The 20,138-nt window shown below is 37.1% G+C and overlaps 1 protein-coding gene across 3 annotated transcripts in view; it reads right to left on the bottom strand.

Moving 5' to 3' along the window:
* Window positions 1–20,047, bottom strand: part of LOC146005412 (hemolymph lipopolysaccharide-binding protein-like) — a 41,466-nt gene extending 21,419 nt beyond the window's left edge. The window contains exons 1-2 of one of the 3 annotated variants that reach the window (XM_083144653.1): window positions 19,947–20,047; window positions 1,598–1,731 (exon numbers count right to left, since the gene is read on the bottom strand). In XM_083144653.1, coding sequence (XP_083000779.1) covers window positions 1,598–1,709 — 112 coding nt within the window. In that variant the 5' untranslated portion in view covers window positions 1,710–1,731; window positions 19,947–20,047. Of the gene's footprint in view, window positions 1–1,597; window positions 1,732–8,465; window positions 8,610–19,946 lie in introns of those variants that run through there. The other 2 variants (XM_083144651.1, XM_083144652.1) reach the window with 2 other exon arrangements.
* Window positions 20,048–20,138: the final 91 nt, after the last annotated feature.

The following is a 20,138-nucleotide window of genomic DNA, read 5'->3' as shown; positions in this document are numbered from 1 at the left end:
GCAACCACTTTGGTGGAATGGCAAGTGTATCACACAGCAGAGTCAGGTGTTTGATCCCATGGTCGAGGCATAACAGATTTATAAAGTGAGTAAAATATAAACATTTCTGCTGGCTTTCTATTTTATAAATTAGTTATGTGAAAGAAGTACATTTACTGCTTCTGAAGTTTACAGAAAACGAAATAATCACGTATTTTTAATACAAGGAATAAAAAAAAATGCCAGCAAATAATTAACTTCATTGCTTACGCTTTGAAATCTATTTAACAAAATTTACTTTATTTTCAATACATAAGCTTTTAACTTCAAAAAGATTTTACACTTTCAACACATTTATATTCATATAGTAGAATTCTGTTGCCTGCAAGTGCACAAGGATTAGACATTGGTGAACCTCATGAATGCATGCATGCTATTCAGATTTCCCAGTTTCTCATACTAGTGTGGTTGGAGAGCAAGGAAAAGTGGTAGAATATTTCACTTCCGGCGGAGAACATGCCCTTTGGGGTGTGGATACTACATTCATTCCTGAACCTAAAACACCCCAGACTCAAGTTTTTAAGCCCTCGTTTGTCTGTAATGACGTCATCAAAATGGCGGCCATTATAAAAATTCTATTCCTGAAACCTGTTACTTCATTGCAGTTAGTTATCATTCATGGCATCTAAGTTTCACCTAATTTGCAATTTATAATTGTCTTATGATAAAAGGAAACTGAAAAGATCCACTTGGTCATGTAATATTAGATATGGCGGCCAATATGGCAGCGAAAAATCTAAAAATAACTCTTTGAGGTATGTGATCGGGTTTGGGATCAAACCCTATGTTTTGGAGGTTCCAGAACTCAACGGTAGCATCAGGCGAAGCTAATGAAATAATAATGGTTCATTTTTTGACAAGCTGTAAATATACAGGGTGGTTCAGAAGTCCGACACCATAGGACAACTGCTTTATTAGTGCAGATGACGAAAAATGGAAAGAGAGGAATATTATTGGGAATATGAAGTTTTAAATAGAAGATGCTTGAATTTTCAACATAGTATGCACCATTGAGGTTGTACATTGGTAGGAGCCTTAGTGAGAACGGGAATTGCTTTGTTGCCGTATACTTCGTCCCTAACGGGGTATTTACTTTATTGCAATACCGTACTGTACTAGGTAAATTGATAACGATGGCGCATAATTAGAGGCAATGAAAGAAGTGTGTGTATGTGGGGGCGGGGGTGTACAGAGACACATACACACACACATAAGTACACGCATACAACTACGAAACATGTAATTGCAGCTAATGTTTTCTGAAAATGAGGACGACGACGACGACGATGATGATGATGATAATAATAATAAATGTTTTTATAACGCGACAAGGTTCAGCCTATAGGCTACTGTGCCACTTAACCCTTGATGCAATGGTGCAATGGGTGCTGTCTTACCAAATATCTAATGAAAGTTGCGGTTGGTTCAGGAACGGTAAATCGCATGCAAGACTATGCTAAGCCCGCTGATAATACAGGCATTATTCTTATATCTTATACTTAATAATAATACCTCTACGTATGAGCAAGGAAATTAACATTAGCTATAGTTGATTTACCTTCCCGGGCGAATGATTGTAGTAGACGTTGCATCACTTGCAATTCTGACTTCTCTGCCGTTATAAGCACAGATATGGTCAACATTATAAGTATAGAAATACAATTATCCATAGTTCCAGCCAACGGCAGACACCTGAAGACAGAAGGAAAAAATATAATACTCTTTCAAATCATGCTATCACATTCTAAGATTAATTAATCTTTATGATTTTCAATTGCTGTGATTCTACTATTAACATAACTGCCTTGTAATCAATTGGGACTCTGTTCGAATCCGGTGGCGTAAATAACATCCCCGCGAGCCCCGGGGGAGCACACAACCTTTGGCGGAGCAGTAAGGATGATAAATTTAGAATGAACGATAGATATTTCACACAAGTTTTTCTTTCTGCGTTAAAATACATTTTCAACCAAACATATTATATGTGTATGCCCATACAACTGCAAACATAAAATGTTAATCACTAGAATAGTATAAAGATTGCCAGATTAAAAGAAAACCTCCACGGGCATGAATAGTTCAAGTCATCGAAGGGTAGACGACAGGCAAGAAAATGAGCTGGCAACGCTGACTCTCAACCTTGCAAAACGATTTGCAAATAACTTGACATGTAGGCTAAGAGACAAAATCAAATATTACACTTTTCTCAAAATCGGTGTGTTCTTTGCACGCAAAAAATGATATCACCGATGCGATGTTGAGTTGACACCACACAGGCGAGAAAACAGGCTTTTTTGAATGACTGTAGCACCAAAATGATGCACAAACGTTAAAGATGTTAGTGAGAAAAGTTGTCTGTTTTGACGTCCTATATACGTTCCTTTGGTCCGTGGGCACCATTAAAATGACACCCTATATAATATTTTACAGTCTGTCTGTTGTATTAACCTTTCGAACCAGTTCTTACATTGATTAAAATAAACGTATGTATTTTCATGTTTGTGTATACCTAGTATAAATGTAGGTTGTAGAAAGGAAAGCTTTTTTTTAAACTGAAAGTTTATTAAACACAAACAGAAATTTGAACTTTTCGTTAATAAGCTCAATTAAATTGAAATGTATACACACAGCCAGGCATATTACTCACTGCCAATTTAATTCGCCTTGCTTTATGTAACAAATGGGCGATGAATTGAAACAAAAGCAAAAGAAGCATTTGACCATTTCTATTAATTCCTAAAAATGTGTATGATGTTAAGGAAAACTTTGAAGAAAATATTGATGTTCAAGTTCCCCAGTAATATTATCACATTGCATCAAGAATGTGCATGTTTCTTTATATAAAAAAAAAACAACTGGATGATACTTGATGAGCGCTGACAAATTATGATAGACATCCATGTATAGTGAAGTGTACAAGGGCTTCGTTATTTAAGCATTTAGTTTTATTAACCGTAAATATTTTACACAATATGTGCGTTCACCATTCATTCACATTACCCAAGATAACTTAATATATCACATTACAGACATATTACCAATCCACAAAAGAGAATATATCCTCACAACGTGCAAGTTGTCTTCTTATTCTTAACAGAGTAATATAAACCTATCATTCCTCCACGAAGTACAAAAAATATTAAAATTGCACTGAAAAAGACAGACTAGAGTCATAGGCGTAGCTAGAACTTTATATTTGGGTGTGCACAAAGAAAATAAATTAGGTCTTGTACCTTTTTAAGAGTATAATTTGCAACACAATCACTTGGCTCTTTAACTGCACTGATGTTTGTAAAGGAATATAAATTCACTAAAGGACAGTGTTGAAAATTTCTGAATATACGTAGTAGAAAAAATCAAATTGCATAGAAATTACACACACAAAATGTTCATAAATGTTACAAACAAATACATCAAAATACACGTCATCTATAACAAGAGACGTCTCTCAAAAGGTACAATGTTCTTAAACTCATCAATAACTTCATTTACATCAATAGATAAGCTTTTTCCTGTTCCACAAATAGCAAGAGTAAGACTTCCAATCTATCCTGCTTCTGAGTTGCTCTTAATTTAGTTTTAACTTGGGTAAGCTTGGAGAAAGCTCTCTCCTACACGTGCAGCTTGTGACAGGTATAGAAGAAAAGCGCTGCAGTACAGAGTAGAATGCAGTAAATATCTTCCTTCTCCAATGACATCAAAAAATCGAAAAACTATAGACACTCGTTTCATCAGCGATAATGCACACGTTTGTACCAAGTAATGACATTTTCAACTTCTTACAAACTGCTGCTTATTTTCTCTCTTATTGAAATATCTGTCTTTAATTCTCTTTGAAAAAGCAGCCCATTAGGGTGTGCCTAGGCACACCCCGTAGCTACGCCTATGACTAGAGTATAAGATTCTCCTTGTTACTGAATTGTATAAGAACCTTCAACATCTAAAATGCAAGTATGTAAAACAAAGTTACAAAATACATGTATTAAAAAATGACCATCGGTAACTATTTTAATTTCCTACATGTCTCTTGCATTGTACTTCATGTACTACACTCAAAATTATTATCCAAATTCCGCATCAGTTCTCTTGATGTGTCTGCCATCCCATATCTGTGATCCTCTTGCCAGCCACCAGATGTAAAAATGTATGTAATTATGTCATAAAAGTGACAAGTATATCATAAACATTGAAAAATATGTCAGAAAAATGCAGAAATATTCCAAGTAAAGCAAAAAATATGCACAACAGTAGTTTGGAATTTCTCATTATACCGTATCGTACCCAAAGTATTGGGTAAGAAGTATAAAGTCTTAGCATAGCAGGTATCAGAGATAGGAATGCTGAATAAGTAATCAGACAAAGGTCGGGTGATTGACTTGGAAGGCGTATGTGGCATGAGTGTTGGAATTGTCAGGAGGTGTGATCAGTTGGCGAGAATACGAGAGAGAGTAAGGTCTGAGGATTGTGAGAGAGAAGCAAAGTGGAGAACGATTATTGGACGATGGTGTGTGATTGAATCGATGTCTGACAGGGAGGTCAGACAAGTGACATTTGAGAGGACAAGTGTAGGAACAATCTTCATCTATTTGTAAGGCAAGTAACATCCTTTTCTAAACCAATCCATATCGGTTCAGTCATGGAGAGTATAAAACCCATATCTAACCTAAGTTAATTTCTATCGCCATTCCTTTAAATGTAACCTCTTGCATTTATCACATTTAGGCCAAGCGAGTGATAACCATCTGAGAGATGAATGACAAATAACTACATCACCCAATTCAATCTAGAGGTTCTTGGTTCGATCCGAAACGCAGCTTGGGAGTTGCGTTACGATACGGGAAGTCAGTACCTTCCAGGAAAGATCGACTACAGGGTGGGGGTGGGGTATTGAATGCAGGCAGAATCCCTTAAACCAAAGAATGTAGTGGGAAAATATTGAAAATATGGTGACGTTCACTGCAATTATCATAAATTTCATTTACTATTATGTCAGATTTACACCTTTGTGGAAACTGTGTGGTGGAGCTGTCTCTGTCATTGTTCGTCTCATTCAGAGATTTTTCGTCAATAATGTTCGCTCGGTTATCAATTGTCGGGGGGAATTATTGTTCTGTTGGTAAGAAAAGACGGCATCTGCTTTTAATTTCTTTAATTCCCGTATACTGCCATCGATGATAAAAACTATCTTGCGCTAAATATATTAAAGAATAAATTGTAAAAATAACCGATTATATGCAAGACAATTACGAAATTATACACAAATATGTCTTAATACGAGAAAATTATAGAAATATGTTGTAAAAACGCTAAATTGGTAAAATACAATATGTCAAAACATGCCTAATCAAGTTTATATATTCCGGCTGATTTTCATCAGATACGTAAAGATCTCACCCCAGTATTCGATCCGATGCCAAATAAAAAATATACTATACTATATATAAATAAATAATATATATAAATACTATACCCTAGTGATTAATAATACGCAAACCGAGTAGAAGTGATGGATATTTCCAGTGGCGGCGATTGGGTTCCAAAACCGGATGAGCAAGGTGCCAAAAAGGAGGCAAAGACAGTATATTTCCATTTGTATATAAGGTTTAGCATAGTGCGGGGGCAAAAGTGGCGAAAAGTGGGGGGCAGTTGCCCCCTCGTCCCCCTAATCGCCGCCACTGTATATTTCACAAACCGCGTTAAAATTTAAGAATGTATAAACTGTAGTTTCTACAGCCAGTTCCTTTGGTAGTCCACCAAAACAGTCAAGCTTCTGTAGCTTGTGAATATTATACTCTGGTCTAACCAGCACCATTCTGATAGGTATCACTCCGAATTCAGTACATGTATTTGTGACACTTTTCTGGATTAGCAGACAGCAGGAAACATAATTCTTCTTTACCGATTCATAATATACAATACAGAGCGAGTTAATACTTTGATGAAGCAGTTTATATTTGATGCAATCTAATCACAAATAATATCCAACCTAATGTTTTGCCCTTGCACATTTAAGAGAGTAGTTTTGCTAAAACTTGCAACGAATTGAACCAATAGTTAAGGTTGTGTTGTAAATAAGAACGAAGTTGGTTCACTGAGCAAAATCTCTACACAACGCTGACGTATCACCATTTTATTTCTCAGTTGGAAAGTTACCCTTTTGTTTCCCATATGTACCGGGAAATAACTCCCGGATTTACCGCTACCTGATCCGGCGCTAGTGATGCGAGCGAATCGTGTTGTGGGCTTGAGTAGTTTCCTGCAGCCGCAATTGAACGAACGTGGCAAATCTCGCACCCTGCGACATCTTTCTGTGGGGGTACCTGAAGGCTAAAGTTTACGAAGGAAGGCCGAGGACAACCAATGAACTGAAAGATGCTCTCCGACAGGAAATCGCGGCAATACCACCAGACATGACTAGGAGGGTAATGCAGAACTTCATGGCGAGACTTCAGAAATGCGTAGACTGTGCAGGCAGGTCGGCATTTGGGCGATATAATTTTCAAAACAATGTGAACTAATGTCACATAAAATGGTGGCTTGTGGCAATTTTGACAAAAAAACGGTACATATTGTTCGTTGTAACTGCACAACACAGTGGTACATTTTGTTATTTGCAAATATGCAACACATTGGTAAACCTTGTTATTTCCTACTGCTAAAAATAATTTTGTATAACATCTATCGTTGCTTTGTTATTTACATATGAAATCCGGGAGTTATTTCTGCCACGCCTTGTATAATAATCTCCCATCCTCATATTTGTGATTAGACAAAAGTGGCAGAAATGCCACCAACCAAATCAATCAAATTATTTGTTCTTAATTTTTGATAGTACTAATACCGTGTGTCCATTTCCTTGCGAGGCCGAGAGATCGTGAGAAGTGTGGTGGACGGGGCTACCGGAAATGCCGACATTTTCGACCAGTAACGTCCAGCTTAAGTTTACCCTCAAAAGCGTTTTGCTTCGCTCGGAATCGTTAGGAGGTTTCGAATGTGCAACACTGTATCAAGATTACGTTGCAGACTAAACCGTTAAACCTCAATGGTTTTCGTAAGCATTGTTTGCAATCTGAAAGCTCCGAGCTTGAGTTGTTCTTTCCTTCGCGACTACAGGTGCCCTGGACAGAGCTGCGAATGGAGTGAGGAACAGACCTTGAACCAAGAGCGTGTTAATTTCGCACTGTGTGAATGAGTGTGGTTTTTGGTTACTTGCCGTGCTACTTCTTTGTGTAATTGCAGTGTGTGTTGTGTGTAAGTGAGGCGATTGAAATGCCAGCCGCAAAGTTCATGTTAGAACAAAGATTTTTTGTGTATGACACTTACGTGAAAAAAGACCCGTGTTGAGACGTGTGTAGGCAATTTGCACAGAAATTCCCTGGCGTTTCACCTCCAGGTAGAGAGACGGTTAGACGTCTTGTCCTTAAATGACGAGAAACGTTATCGTTAAATGTTAGAACCCCTAAGCAAAAACGACGGACTTTTGCGTGTGAATCAAAATTTCATCCAACGAAGCTAGGAATGTTTGAATGTACGTGGACATCACTTTGAACAACTCTTATAACACAGGTTAGTGCTCGATTTGCAATATTAATAAAAATATCTGCATGCTAAAGATATGTCCATAAAAATAAGCTGGGCGTTACTGGTGGAAAATGTCGGCATCTCCGCTAGTACTGCCTGCCACACTTCTCCCGATCTCTCGGCCTCGCAAGGAAATGGACGCACTGTATATATCATATATTTCTTGAGAAACATATATGTATTCAAACTAGAAATTTAAATGTTTGCATGATATTCATGGATCAGTATGATCGATAGCTTACTCATACGAGTGTACAGATGAATGAATTGAACTATTACTTGATAAGTCTATCAATCCAGTGTCAATGGCTTTGTAGTACTTGTAGATTTTGAGGTATCCATAGTGTCAGACGCACGGTAACTCAGGTTTCTTAAAGTAAAATTATTGTAATAATAGTAGGAGTTGGGTGCCAAAATGAAAATTCATTTTTCTTTAATTTGATTTCTTATAACATACTTTGATCTTAAATTTTGAGATATAAATTTGAGACGTAGTGAAGGAGATAACATTTGATACAGTTGGTACAGAATCAATACCAGAAAATACTCTCAATGATCACTATTATCAGCTTATAATGTTTGTGAAATATTTGCAATATTTTATTTTAATTCTGTATTCCTCGTTATGCACGGGTCTCCCCGATGACTCAGTGATAACATCGTCGCCTTGTAATGAAGGGATCACGGGTTCGATACCCTGCGGAGGCACATAGTGGTTCGGAACCCACTTTAAACTGTAGGTTCAGTCCCGAATTGCCTATCTGTGTATAAAGTGAACTTAAAACAACAGTTCAATCAACAGTTCAATCATCGTTAAAGACAGAAATATAAAAGACAAATCTTACCACAGTTAACCGACTATTCGTGTAGAACTTACTAACCTGCAGCTAATATTAACTTGATACTCTCTGTAGCGGCGACTGTTTTCCAACAAGCTTTCAAGTTAATAAGCAGAGAATGCACCAAAAGTCACGAAGGCTGTACAATGCCATCAAGGTCATCAATGAACTACAACTCACTTATTTGTCTAGGATAACAGTTATCTTTGTATGGTGTTGACCCTTGGGACACCGTCGTTTCTGACTCTATCTTTGTTCAGAGCTGTTTGGTAGACTGTTTGATTGACCTACCAAATCACATACACCATAATGATAACTAGACTGGCTTATATGTCTGCCCAGAATGAAGAGTAATTCCAAACACCCCCCCCCCCCCGCACAAATATACACGCATATATGTATTGAGTGTGTGTGTGCGAGAGAGAGAGAGAGAGAGAGAGAGAGAGAGAGAGAGAGAGAGAGATAGAGAAAGAGAGAGAGAAAGATTATGATGTTGTACGAGATGAGGGGTACATAATGTCACAGTTCGTGAAAAGTTACGGAGCGAATTTACAATATAGAGAAAGTCTCCAATTTCGTTAATTTTCGGTATACTAACTAATTTTGACCTCCTAATTACGAATCTGTTGAAAAAAACCGGGGGTCACGTCTGAAAATTTGAAAAAAAGCCGATTGAATTTTTTTTATATATAGGTGTATATGTGTAGTTTTACGAACAAAAATGTAATCTCCTGTCATTGTGTCCAACCACGCCGTTGTTTTACAAGAAAATGATTTATGATGTTCAATTCTAGTACGATCCCTATTTTTTTGATGAATTTAGGGGTGAAATGAGTGCTAATTGAACCTAACCTAACAGGCCTAACCTAACCTCGTGTGAATGGTTCGTGGGGCTACCCGTGGATAGTTTTTGGGGCTAACGTCAATAGTTTGTGGGGCTACCCGTGGATGGTTTTTGGCGCTAACAAACAATTTTTCATCAAAATGTACAATTTCCAGATGTGACACCCGGTTTTTTACAACAGATTCGTGATTAGGAGGCCAAAATTAGTTAGTATACCGAAAATTAACGAAATTGGAGACTTTCTCTATATTGTAAATTCTTACCAAAGTTACATTAATCGTACTTCAAAGTACTGAGAGTTAATACCAAAAGCATGAAAAATATTCCAAGCGCACAATCTTGGTTTCAAAGAAAACTGCAACTTGAAGCTTCGTTTTCCGGTATCCTTTCAAGTATAACACTGACAGTCAAGAATCATTGTTGTCACCCACGAATTTGCTTTGCATTATGAAAATTACCATGGTAACAAGTACGTGCTTACATCACAGGAAGGAAAGAATTAAGTTGAGGAGAAAAGGCAACTAAAGTTCATCAAGAAATGTATTTCGACGTCTTCAATTCGCGAAAGAAAATGTCGACGTATAATGCAAGTTTACTTTTTGTGTGGAATGGCTAGATGTGAAATTCACAAAAAGACAGGGTGAGATTAATGCTCTAGTTTGGAATTCATATCAAAGTGAGGCTGAGAGGAAGTTATTATTGTTATTTTAATCATTCTTTGATATTGTTATTATTAGCGATGGTTGTGATAGAGAGGAAGGAAGGGGCACTTACGAAGATTCTGGAATCAAGGAGAATTGAGACCACAATAGTATTGTTAAGAGGATATTAGATAATATTTTAATTGATGCTTGACGGGGAAACACACTTCTTACTTATTGACATTGGCGCTCGAACATTTTTGTCACTCAATATTCCATTTCCTCGTATCTTCTTTCTAGTTTTCGAACTTCTTCTTCTAAGTTTTAGTCCCTCTTCTCTTTGTTTGTGTTTACTTGATCATTTCTTATTCTATAGTACATTCCCTCCAATTTCTGTCCGTTTCTTGTTTACTCTGTGTCCCTATCAATCTTCTGCTACTCCTCTTCCTTCTCTTCCTTTCTGGTTCTGTCTGTCAATCCTTTTTTTAAATGTTCTTTATCTCTCGTTTCTCTTTCTTTCTATCACTCGCCCTCTCACTTCCATTTCTATTTCATTCTTTCCCTCTGTCTGTATTCTATTTTTTCTATCTATCTCTTTCCTGATTCTGTATTTTCTTTCTCTATCTCCTGCTCTATATTCTTTCTTTTCAATTCTTTCTCCCTTTTATATTTCTTTCTTTCTCTTCCTTATTGATTTCTTTCTATCTCTATCTCTATTTGATTTCTGTTTTCTTCTTTCACTCTATCTCGCTTCAATGTTTTTCTCTTCTTTCTATCTTTCTTCTTTCTTGGCTCTATCTCTCTCCTTCTCTCTCTCTCTCTCTGGTTTTCTACTTTCTCTCCCTCGTATGCTGCCTCTTTATTTTATTTCTCTTTCTCTTGATTTTCGATTTATTTCTCTCTCCCCTCGCTTTTCTGTTCTTTCTTTCTATCTCTATCTACATATTCTATATTTTCTTTCTTTCTATCTCTGTCGTTTTCTCTTCTATATTTCATTCTCCCTTTTTATTTATTTCTTTCTCTTCACCTTCTCAGCTTGATTCCTTCTCACTCCCTCTCTTTCCAGGTTCTTTAATTTCAATCTCCTGCTTCTCGCTTCTTTATTTTTCTATCTTGTTCACTTGCTTTCCTACTTCCTTTTCTGTCTAACTGCCGAGTATTTATTTTTCTATTCTCTCTATGTGTGTTTGCCTCTCTTCTGTTTTCACTTCTATTCTTCCCCTTTTTCTCACTTTTCTTTTCTATTTCCTTCTATATATCTCTCTCTCTCTCTCTCTCTCTGTGTGTTTGCTTCTTCACTTCTTTTCCATTATCTCTTTCTCTTCCGATTCTTTCATCTATATTTTTCATCTCTCTTCTTTACTATGATAACATGTTAATATTAATGCCAATGTATAGTTAAATTATGGTCACAATTTGATTTGATTTTAAAATTTTGGATGCGTTTTTGCACCCGTCACATTATACGGGGTCCAGCCCCTTACCGTTACAAATAACAACTCTAACGTTACATAACTAAATTCTTAAAATATTCTGACATCCGTTAATAGCTGAGGCTGTAAAGGGGCACTCAGCACACATAAGGACAAAAACAGGTCAACACACAGAATTATACTGGCCAGGGCCAGTCACCAGAGCCTCGTTTGTCAATTAAGGACAAAAAGTTTGGATTTTGAATCCTCTTTGGCAAATTTCCTGCGTACGCCCATGCTTATTACAGTTTATTTTATTACCTTACTGAGCACTAGAATAAAATCTAAAGATGAATCTAACATCCTTAATTGTATTGTAATTGCATAATTTCGAACCATTTAACCACTTTGCCATCTTCATTGTTTCTATTAGGTTTCAACACTCAATTACTGAATATTGATTTACTTTACTTTGGCTTATTGTATACCGAATAGTCTCTTTGGCTGTCCATTCTATTGTGTAACACACTGGCGTAGATAGGGGGAGCTGATGTGGCTGCAGCCTCTCGAAATATTGAGAATATTAAAATTTTCAAGTGAAAGCAGTCGTATTGAGACACACTTTTACTACGCGTGTGAATCTCGAAAGGTTCGGGGATCGAACCTGGAGCCCTTTAGATGAGTGTAATTCTTACCATTGGGGGTTAGCGGTAGCCCGTAAGCTCTCGCTTGGCTGCATCTGCTAACTGCGGGAGGTACCTAAATAAACTTACATTTACAGAACCCTTTAAAGAATGGCAACTGTCTTGTATTTGGGTTATAATGACCTAAAGACTGCAAAAGCAAGGATGGCATTAGAAAAGCATATTACCTGTCTCGCTCTTGAAGCGTGGATCGAAGAGTTTCTAAATTAACTCTCACTTGCTTGCTGAAGTTCGTCTCTTAAATTGTCTCTCAGCTTCGCAGCATTTCACTCCCAAACACGTTTCCAAAACTCACGTTCACTGTTCATAAGCCAGCCTGAATCTCCTGCAAAATCAAACTCACTCTCCTCTCTCCAAAACTCAAAACCCCCTTTTCTCACTCCCGAACAACTGTCCTGTTCTCTTCCTTTCCCAACCCCAAGACCAACTGTCTCGAGCAAGATGCAACTCGCATCCACCCTGATCCAAACTCCTCCCCTTTTTTTCTCTCATCCCATTTTCCTCTGCAAATACTGACGAATATTTTTCTCTGAGCTGGGGCTGAAGTTAACACATTCCTTATATTTCCTGCCAGGCTACCTAGCTAAACGTAACTCGAATATGAAAATGAGGGATATGTAACCCAGTAAAGAACTCGGGGAAAAACAAAAGTGATATATGCAACACCTCCTTAAAATGTTCCACGATTACCATTTTATAAAAACAACTTTTAAAACCAAATTAAAAATGGCAATAACGAAATATTGTTTATTGTATAACTTATCTCCCCCCACAGAACACAGCTATGCCATATCAGCCTTTCAAAATTTTGGCCTCCTCTGAAAAAAATTTGTGGCATCACGTATGCATTCTCGTTTCATGGAAAGCTTCACATTTCTTGGATAGCATAATCTGGTATTCTTTCGTAATTATTTATTTTGCAAATTTTAGCTTTATTTAATTGTAATACCATTACATTCTGTTTCTTATGATTACCTCCTGTTTTGCAGAATGCGTTATCAGTGTGCAGCGTTGCCAAGTTTATCCATTCCGGTTTTGCAGAAGTGTCCTAGCGGCTGAATGTCGACGAGTAATCTACCTCGCATGAAGAGTTTTGGTAGCACCTCAATATCAGAAATATTTGGCGAAAGGGGGAAAAAACACCAACATAAATCTAAGAAAGAGGTGCGGCTCGTAATTAGAGCCTTGTCGCGCAGGTCCAATCGTGATATACTGCAACGAGAACAACACACACATACACACACACACACACACACACACACACACACACACACACACACAAAACAATTTGAAACTACTTACTTTAACTACTTAACTAAATGTAGTATAGAGGTGCGGCTCTTAATATCGCCTTGTCTTCATTGGATTATAATTTCAACTATCAAAATGAATGCAATGAGATACTGCATTCAAGTACGGAATAAGGCCAACCTCACCAGACGTAAACCTGCTCTATAATGATGATTGTTGTAATTTTAATCATCCACTAACTGCGACTGTCTAGACGTCTCCACAATCTTCTCCTCAAAGTTCTATTGCCTGCTTCCAGCAACCGCATTGACACCTCATTCTCGGACTGTTCTTGCTCCAAAGTAGAAAAGAATCTGTATATATTCGGATGACTTTCTGCCGACTTCCGATTAAACTTGGAATGCCAAGCCTCGGCATTGTTCGTGGTTCTTTCGCTGTTGTTATCAAAGTGGTTCCATATTGACCTGAAACATTAATAAAAATATAATTAGTACAAGTAAGGGATCAAATAACAATTCAATAAAAAGATAAACTTTCAAATATTGCTGTACTTATGGGTGGAAGGTTGCATTCTGTTCGTCAACATAGGTATCCACCAAGTAGTCTAGGAAAACCTGTGCTTCTGGGATGTCGGTGCATCGTCTTGTATATATAGAAATGCATCAGGTATGTCTTCAAGTGGAAGTGCAGCAACTCTCCTAACCCATTTCCTCACGCCATTATCAGCCTTGTAGAGTGGAGCCAACCCAATATCTTGTACCTTTTTCCATATAGATTTGGTGAAATGAAACAAAGAAGTGCGTACTGGCGCTTGCTGGAATGCTTCTCTTGTAGCGTTTCTTGCAGCTAGTTCAAAGTCAGTCATAAATTCTTGCACACGAAATTGGAAGCAACAATCTTCAGCTTTTTTCTTGATTTGTTGAAGCATGCGTGTGTACAACGACTGACTTTTGCTTTGCAATAAGGAGAACAGGCGTGGAAAGAATTGTCTCAAATACTTCCCGTGCAACGTGTATAATTATGAAAATAGGCATGGGCAAATTTTAAATGTTCCATCCATCACTATCTTTTCTGAGTGACACAATTTTTGCAGGTTTCCCAGTCCCAAAAACCTGTGTTAGAAGAGAAAATAACATAATATAATATAAAATATAATAACATAATATATAATGTAATAATATATAACATAACATAATGTAGAGTAATAAATTCTTACCATGAAACGTTCAGGTCCTTTTCCATCATCAATGAGCAAAAATTCTTCCCCTCTCGATGTTTGTTTCCATGCACCTTCCAGTACAAATTCATTCACAGAACTCGGCAAGGGTGGACGGCATTTAGAACGCACATTGTATAATGCATACTTGACGCCAGAGAACAGTGGTAATTCTGCAGCAACTTCATCACTAAGGACATTCTTTGCAATATCTTCCCTACAATAAAATGCAAGAAATTGTTAAATTGAACTTGCAAATATGACAAATATGAAATATTCATGCTAAACACGTCATACATACCTGTAAATCTTGGTAGCAGCTTCCATTGGTTCGTCCGCAACTCTTTTCTTCATGTTGTCCACCATAACTCTACACTGAACTTCAGCAGCATTTGGTTCATGTGAATGCTTCCCGGACACAGTCTTAAGTTCATCTGATTGCAAAACCACGTTTGCTTTGCAACCTTTCCTACTTGTTCAATACGTCACTTTACTGACAGTCTTTGTTATACGATAAATATAACCATCGTAACAAATCAGACTACCTCCTCTCTTCGAATAAACAAAAGACAGCGACATTTTAGATAGGTAGATATAGACAGATAGGTGAGCTGGTTACTGCATCTTATATGTGCCTTGGCCGTTCGAGCCGTTGAGGATATTGTCCAATTAGAAGCGCCGAGCATTCTACGAAACAGGAACACACGCATTGGGTTATTTTTCTGTTCTTCGAAACATGGCAACGTTTAGCGTGAAAAACCCGTTTGAACCCCTTTCTGCGAAACAGACTTCCATCCCTTAATTAGGAATCTTGGATATGATACACAAAAAAATAGATATTCTTGCTGAAAATGAAGAACGTTACATCTCTATAAGTAAAAAAGTTAAGATTCCTGGGACGAAAAATACCATCGAAATTCGTTTTCTCGACTAGTCGGCTAGCCTCGACGCTCTCGCAAGCAAACTTACTGATAATCAATTTACATTCACGGTCGATAGTTTTCAAAATTTGAACATAGAACGCGTTAGGCGAAAAGACGTGTATCCTACGAGTATGTGACTGACCATTCCAAGTTTGACGAGGAGTTTCTTCCTCCTCAAAATGAGTTCTACAGCCGACTCAGAGAGACAGGCATCACAACCGAGGACTACCAACATGCGCAGTTGATGTGGGATAAACTGGAATGTAAGACACTTGGCGAATATCACGACGTTTATCTGAAATTAGATATAACCATCCTCACCGATGTTTTTCAAGCATTTCGTAAAGTGTGCATGCATATTTACAAGTTGGACCCTGCACATTTTTACAGCCTTCCTGGTTTGGCGTGTTCGACCATGTTGTTCCAAACTCACGTCAAGCTGGAACTTATCTCCGACATGGACATGCTGCTTTTTATCGAGAGGGGGATACGGGGTGGAATGGTTCAATGTTCGCAGAGACACGCAAAGGCAATCAACATGCACATTGCCAGTAATCAATATAACTCGAATCAACCATCCAATTACATATTTTATATTGATGTAAATAATCTCTATGGACTTGCTATGATACAGAAACTTCCCTACGAAGGATTCGAATGGATAGATGCCACTTCAATTGATATTAATAATTTCGACGATCATGAATTTGGTCTGTTCATGGAGGTGGACATTGAATTTCCAGACAATTTGCATGACACTTTTTTCTGATTTACCTCCGACTCTCGAACTCAAATGTCCATCTGAATCGATCCAACCTAAGATTCTGTTAACTCTGGAGGCAAAAGAGAGATACGTTCTTCATTACAAAAGTCTACAGTTTTTGATTGGGAAGGGATTTCATATACGGGGTGGAATGGTTCAATGTTCGCAGAGACACGCAAAGGCAAACAACATGCACATTGCCAGTAATCAATATAACTCGAATCAACCATCCAATTCATATTTTATATTGATGTAAATAATCTCTATGGACTTGCTATGATAAAGAAACTTCCCTACGGAGGATTCGAATGGATAGATGCCACTTCAATTGATATTAATAATTTCGACGATCTTGAATTTGGTCTGTTCATGGAGGTGGACATTGAATTTCCAGACAATTTTCATGTCATTTTTTTCTGATTTACCTCCGACTCTCGAACTCAAATGTCCATCTGAATCGATCCAACCTAAGATTCTGTTAACTCTGGAGGCAAAAGAGAGATACGTTCTTCATTACAAAAGTCTACAGTTTTTGATTGGGAAGGGAGTTCAGATAGTAAATGTGAGAAGAATACTCAAGTTTAAACATTCCGAGTGGTTGAGACCATATATTGAAACGAACACCAGCATAGAACAAATGCCACTTCCGATTTAGACAAAGATTTTTTCGAATTGAAGAATAACGCGGTATATGGCAAGACAATGGAGAATGTTAGGAAGCATATAGACATAAAAATGATTTCAGATAAAAATAAATGTAGAAAGTGGGTTGCTGACTCTAGATTCAAATCACGAAAAAATTATAACGAGAATCTTGCACTTTTTAATCTTGAAATAAAATTAATAAAATTCAGAGAACTGATTTACGTGGGGGCGACAGTTTTGGACTTATCCAAACTTCACATGTTTGAATATCATTGTAATGTTATGAAACCCTTGTACAATGATAATATCACACTTTTGTATACAGATACCAACAGCTTCATCTACAACATTCAAACTACGAACTTATACGAAGATCTGAAACACCCTAACATGTTTGATTATTTTTATACTTCTTCCTACCCCCAACCGAACATATTTGGAATTCCTTCCCTCAACAAGAAGGTTCTTGGCAAATTGAAAGATGAATGTAATAGTGATATTATTGTTGAGTTTGCTGGCTTGCGTTCAAAAATGTATACAACAGAGAGTAGCATCACGAAGAAAGCTAAAGGAGTGGGCAAAAATACAGTACAAAACAAACTTTTATTTCAAGATTATATTGATTGTCTCTACTCACAGTCGACAATACTACGATTAGAAAAAAGGATTCCAAGCGTTGATCATATCCTCACCACCAACAAAGTTAGAAAAGTTGCACTAGATGCTCGTGATGATAAGAGATGCATCCTGTCGTGTGGTATTCACACATTGTCTTGGGGTCATTATCGTTTGACAGAAGGAAAAAAAATGTAGCAAATGTCCATAATCAAACAAGACAAAAACAAAAAAGCTAAAGTAAAATCTATCATCAATCTCTATTTTTATTAAAATTTGAAATGATAAAAAAAATCTTACACATACAAAAATAGTAAATAACCATGCCTATGAACTTGCTCGGTTTCAGAAAGCAAATCATCATGGAAACTACATCACCAAGCTTCAATAACCTTTTGCCTTCCGTGTTATCTAAACTCAACGGTCAGTTAACAGCATTTGGACGATATACGATGACGAAGTTGGTAAAACTCTTTACGTCTTCAACAATAACCTAAATTTCTACAAGATTCATATTGGTAGGAAACTTCAAATAATCGTGAATCCGGAAAATGCGGGCGAAATCAAAATTTCATCAAGGAATTACATTTACCGCATCAGGCACTATAGGATGGACTCCGCTACCACGTACTTTTCCGCCGACGATTGTCTGTATGTCGAACTTCTGGGAGAATACGACAAACTCATTTCTCTCTTCATAGAATTGAGAATCACGTATTCGATAATAAATAAATAACCATAGTAATAAAAAATGCCTAACGATATTTTTGGACACACGAAGCACGTGGATCGTGCTAGCGAGATACTTATGTTAGATGTCAGGGTTAAAAAGTTAAGAGGCGATCTGATAGCTTTTCAAAATACACTCAACACCAGTCTACAGTCGGAAATAGCAAGTCTTCAGTCTCAATGCTTGGATCCCATTTTCAAATTAGATTCTGAACTGAAATCTTTGTTAAAAAATTATGTTGAAGTTCCGTCGGTTGACAACGTGCAAGATATACAGTTGAGCGTTGGTTCACTTCAGAACGACTTGGTCAAATTGCTGCAGCTTCAAACAAAAGATAAAGAAAAATTGAAACTTGAACTTTAAGAGCGAACTTCAAATATATATATATATAAAAAATTGTCCGCACTTCAAAACTTGATAGGCGACACTAAAGATGATTTTGACGTTGAACAGTTACATTACGCCAGCTCTAACTTACGTGATGAATTTTCCACGATCGAAAGTGAAAAACTTACGTTGGATTCTATCAAAGAGAAGCTTCAGACAGAATAAATTCATAACACTCTCGAAGAAATGAAGAGTAAATTGAAGATTTTGGAAGACACCATTGCAAATTTACCTTCCTCCGACGAATTGAAAGTTATCGGTAAGAGCGTAGCGAATATTAAGTTTCAGTTAGAGGCGTACCAAGATTTTGAACACATTCAAACTACGATTGATACACTCCAGGCGTCTTTGATTAATGACGAAATTAAAAATATCCATGCTCTTATAGAAAGCTTCCAAAATCAGACGATCAGTATTCAAGACACGTTAACTACGGTTCAGCAGAGGATTGATTACTTTTGAACGTTGAATCTAATCTCAACCATTTTCATCATGTCTTGGACAACATACAGCGTGATCTCGAAACCTTGCAGACGAGTGTTCCATCGAACGAAGATTTGCAGAAGTTGAAAACAGCGGTGTCGACATTGTCCGAATCTAGTGATGTGGAAAATATCAAAACTTCTCTGACTGCACTCGAAAACACAGTAGGTGGTCTTCCCAGTCTGCCAGTTATAAGCGCGTAATTTCAAAATGACCCGATTTCCCCCGGTCTACGGTATTGGAGATATTTTTAATAACAACTTTTGACCATTCTAATATGTTATTCAAAATACTACGCCTCTCTCCACAGCGAGGCTATCAGCAGAACAAGGAACAATCTCTCTGAGTACTGATTAGAAGAGTTGCAGCACTACCTCAGACATTTGGTCAAAAATTGATTTTTGGACTGAACAATTTCTTGCACGACACCAGCTGGTATAGGTCCCGTTGTGATATTTCTCCATTGTTGGCTGCTTCCAAACTGAAATTTCATCCGATTGTCTTCAACATCAGCATTCTATGTGCCACCTAGTATTTTGACAAGATCTTCAATGTATTGATTATTATTTGTAGAAACGATTTTAGAAAGTCTCCGTACCCAGTGAACCCCTGTCTTGTTACGCCACTGATTGCATTCTAATTCAACCATTTTTAAAGCCTACCTTAGCAACAGAAATAGAAAATATTTAATGTGAATCACCTAAGAAAAAAAATTAATTTAGAATATTCAATGTTAGCATACATATGGCTAAGATAAATTGTGTCAAATTGTTGCTAAATGAAGCGAAATAAGGTAACGTATCGCATTTCATGTAAGAATGTTTCTTATATCGATAGAACTATAAGATATAGTAAGGTCTACTTTTATATTACCTTATATTTTAGCCTTGGTTTCTAATATATTCCCTTGTTTTGCTTTCAACAAATCACATTAAATACCCATCCTTGTAGAATTTGTTTGCTGTACATTGATTTCAAATTAATTTTTTGGTAACCACAGTGATAAGCAGTAACAATGAAGTATTGTTGTACTAAAATTATGGAGCTTTTATTGTTACATGCTAC

The sequence above is a fragment of the Lepisma saccharinum genome, chromosome 23 (assembly GCF_977018435.1).
Source record: "Lepisma saccharinum chromosome 23, izLepSacc3.1, whole genome shotgun sequence".
In the NCBI taxonomy this organism is placed as follows: domain Eukaryota; kingdom Metazoa; phylum Arthropoda; class Insecta; order Zygentoma; family Lepismatidae; genus Lepisma; species Lepisma saccharinum.
Note: the sequence above shows the minus strand (reverse complement) of the source record. Positions and strands in the feature narration are given on the sequence as shown.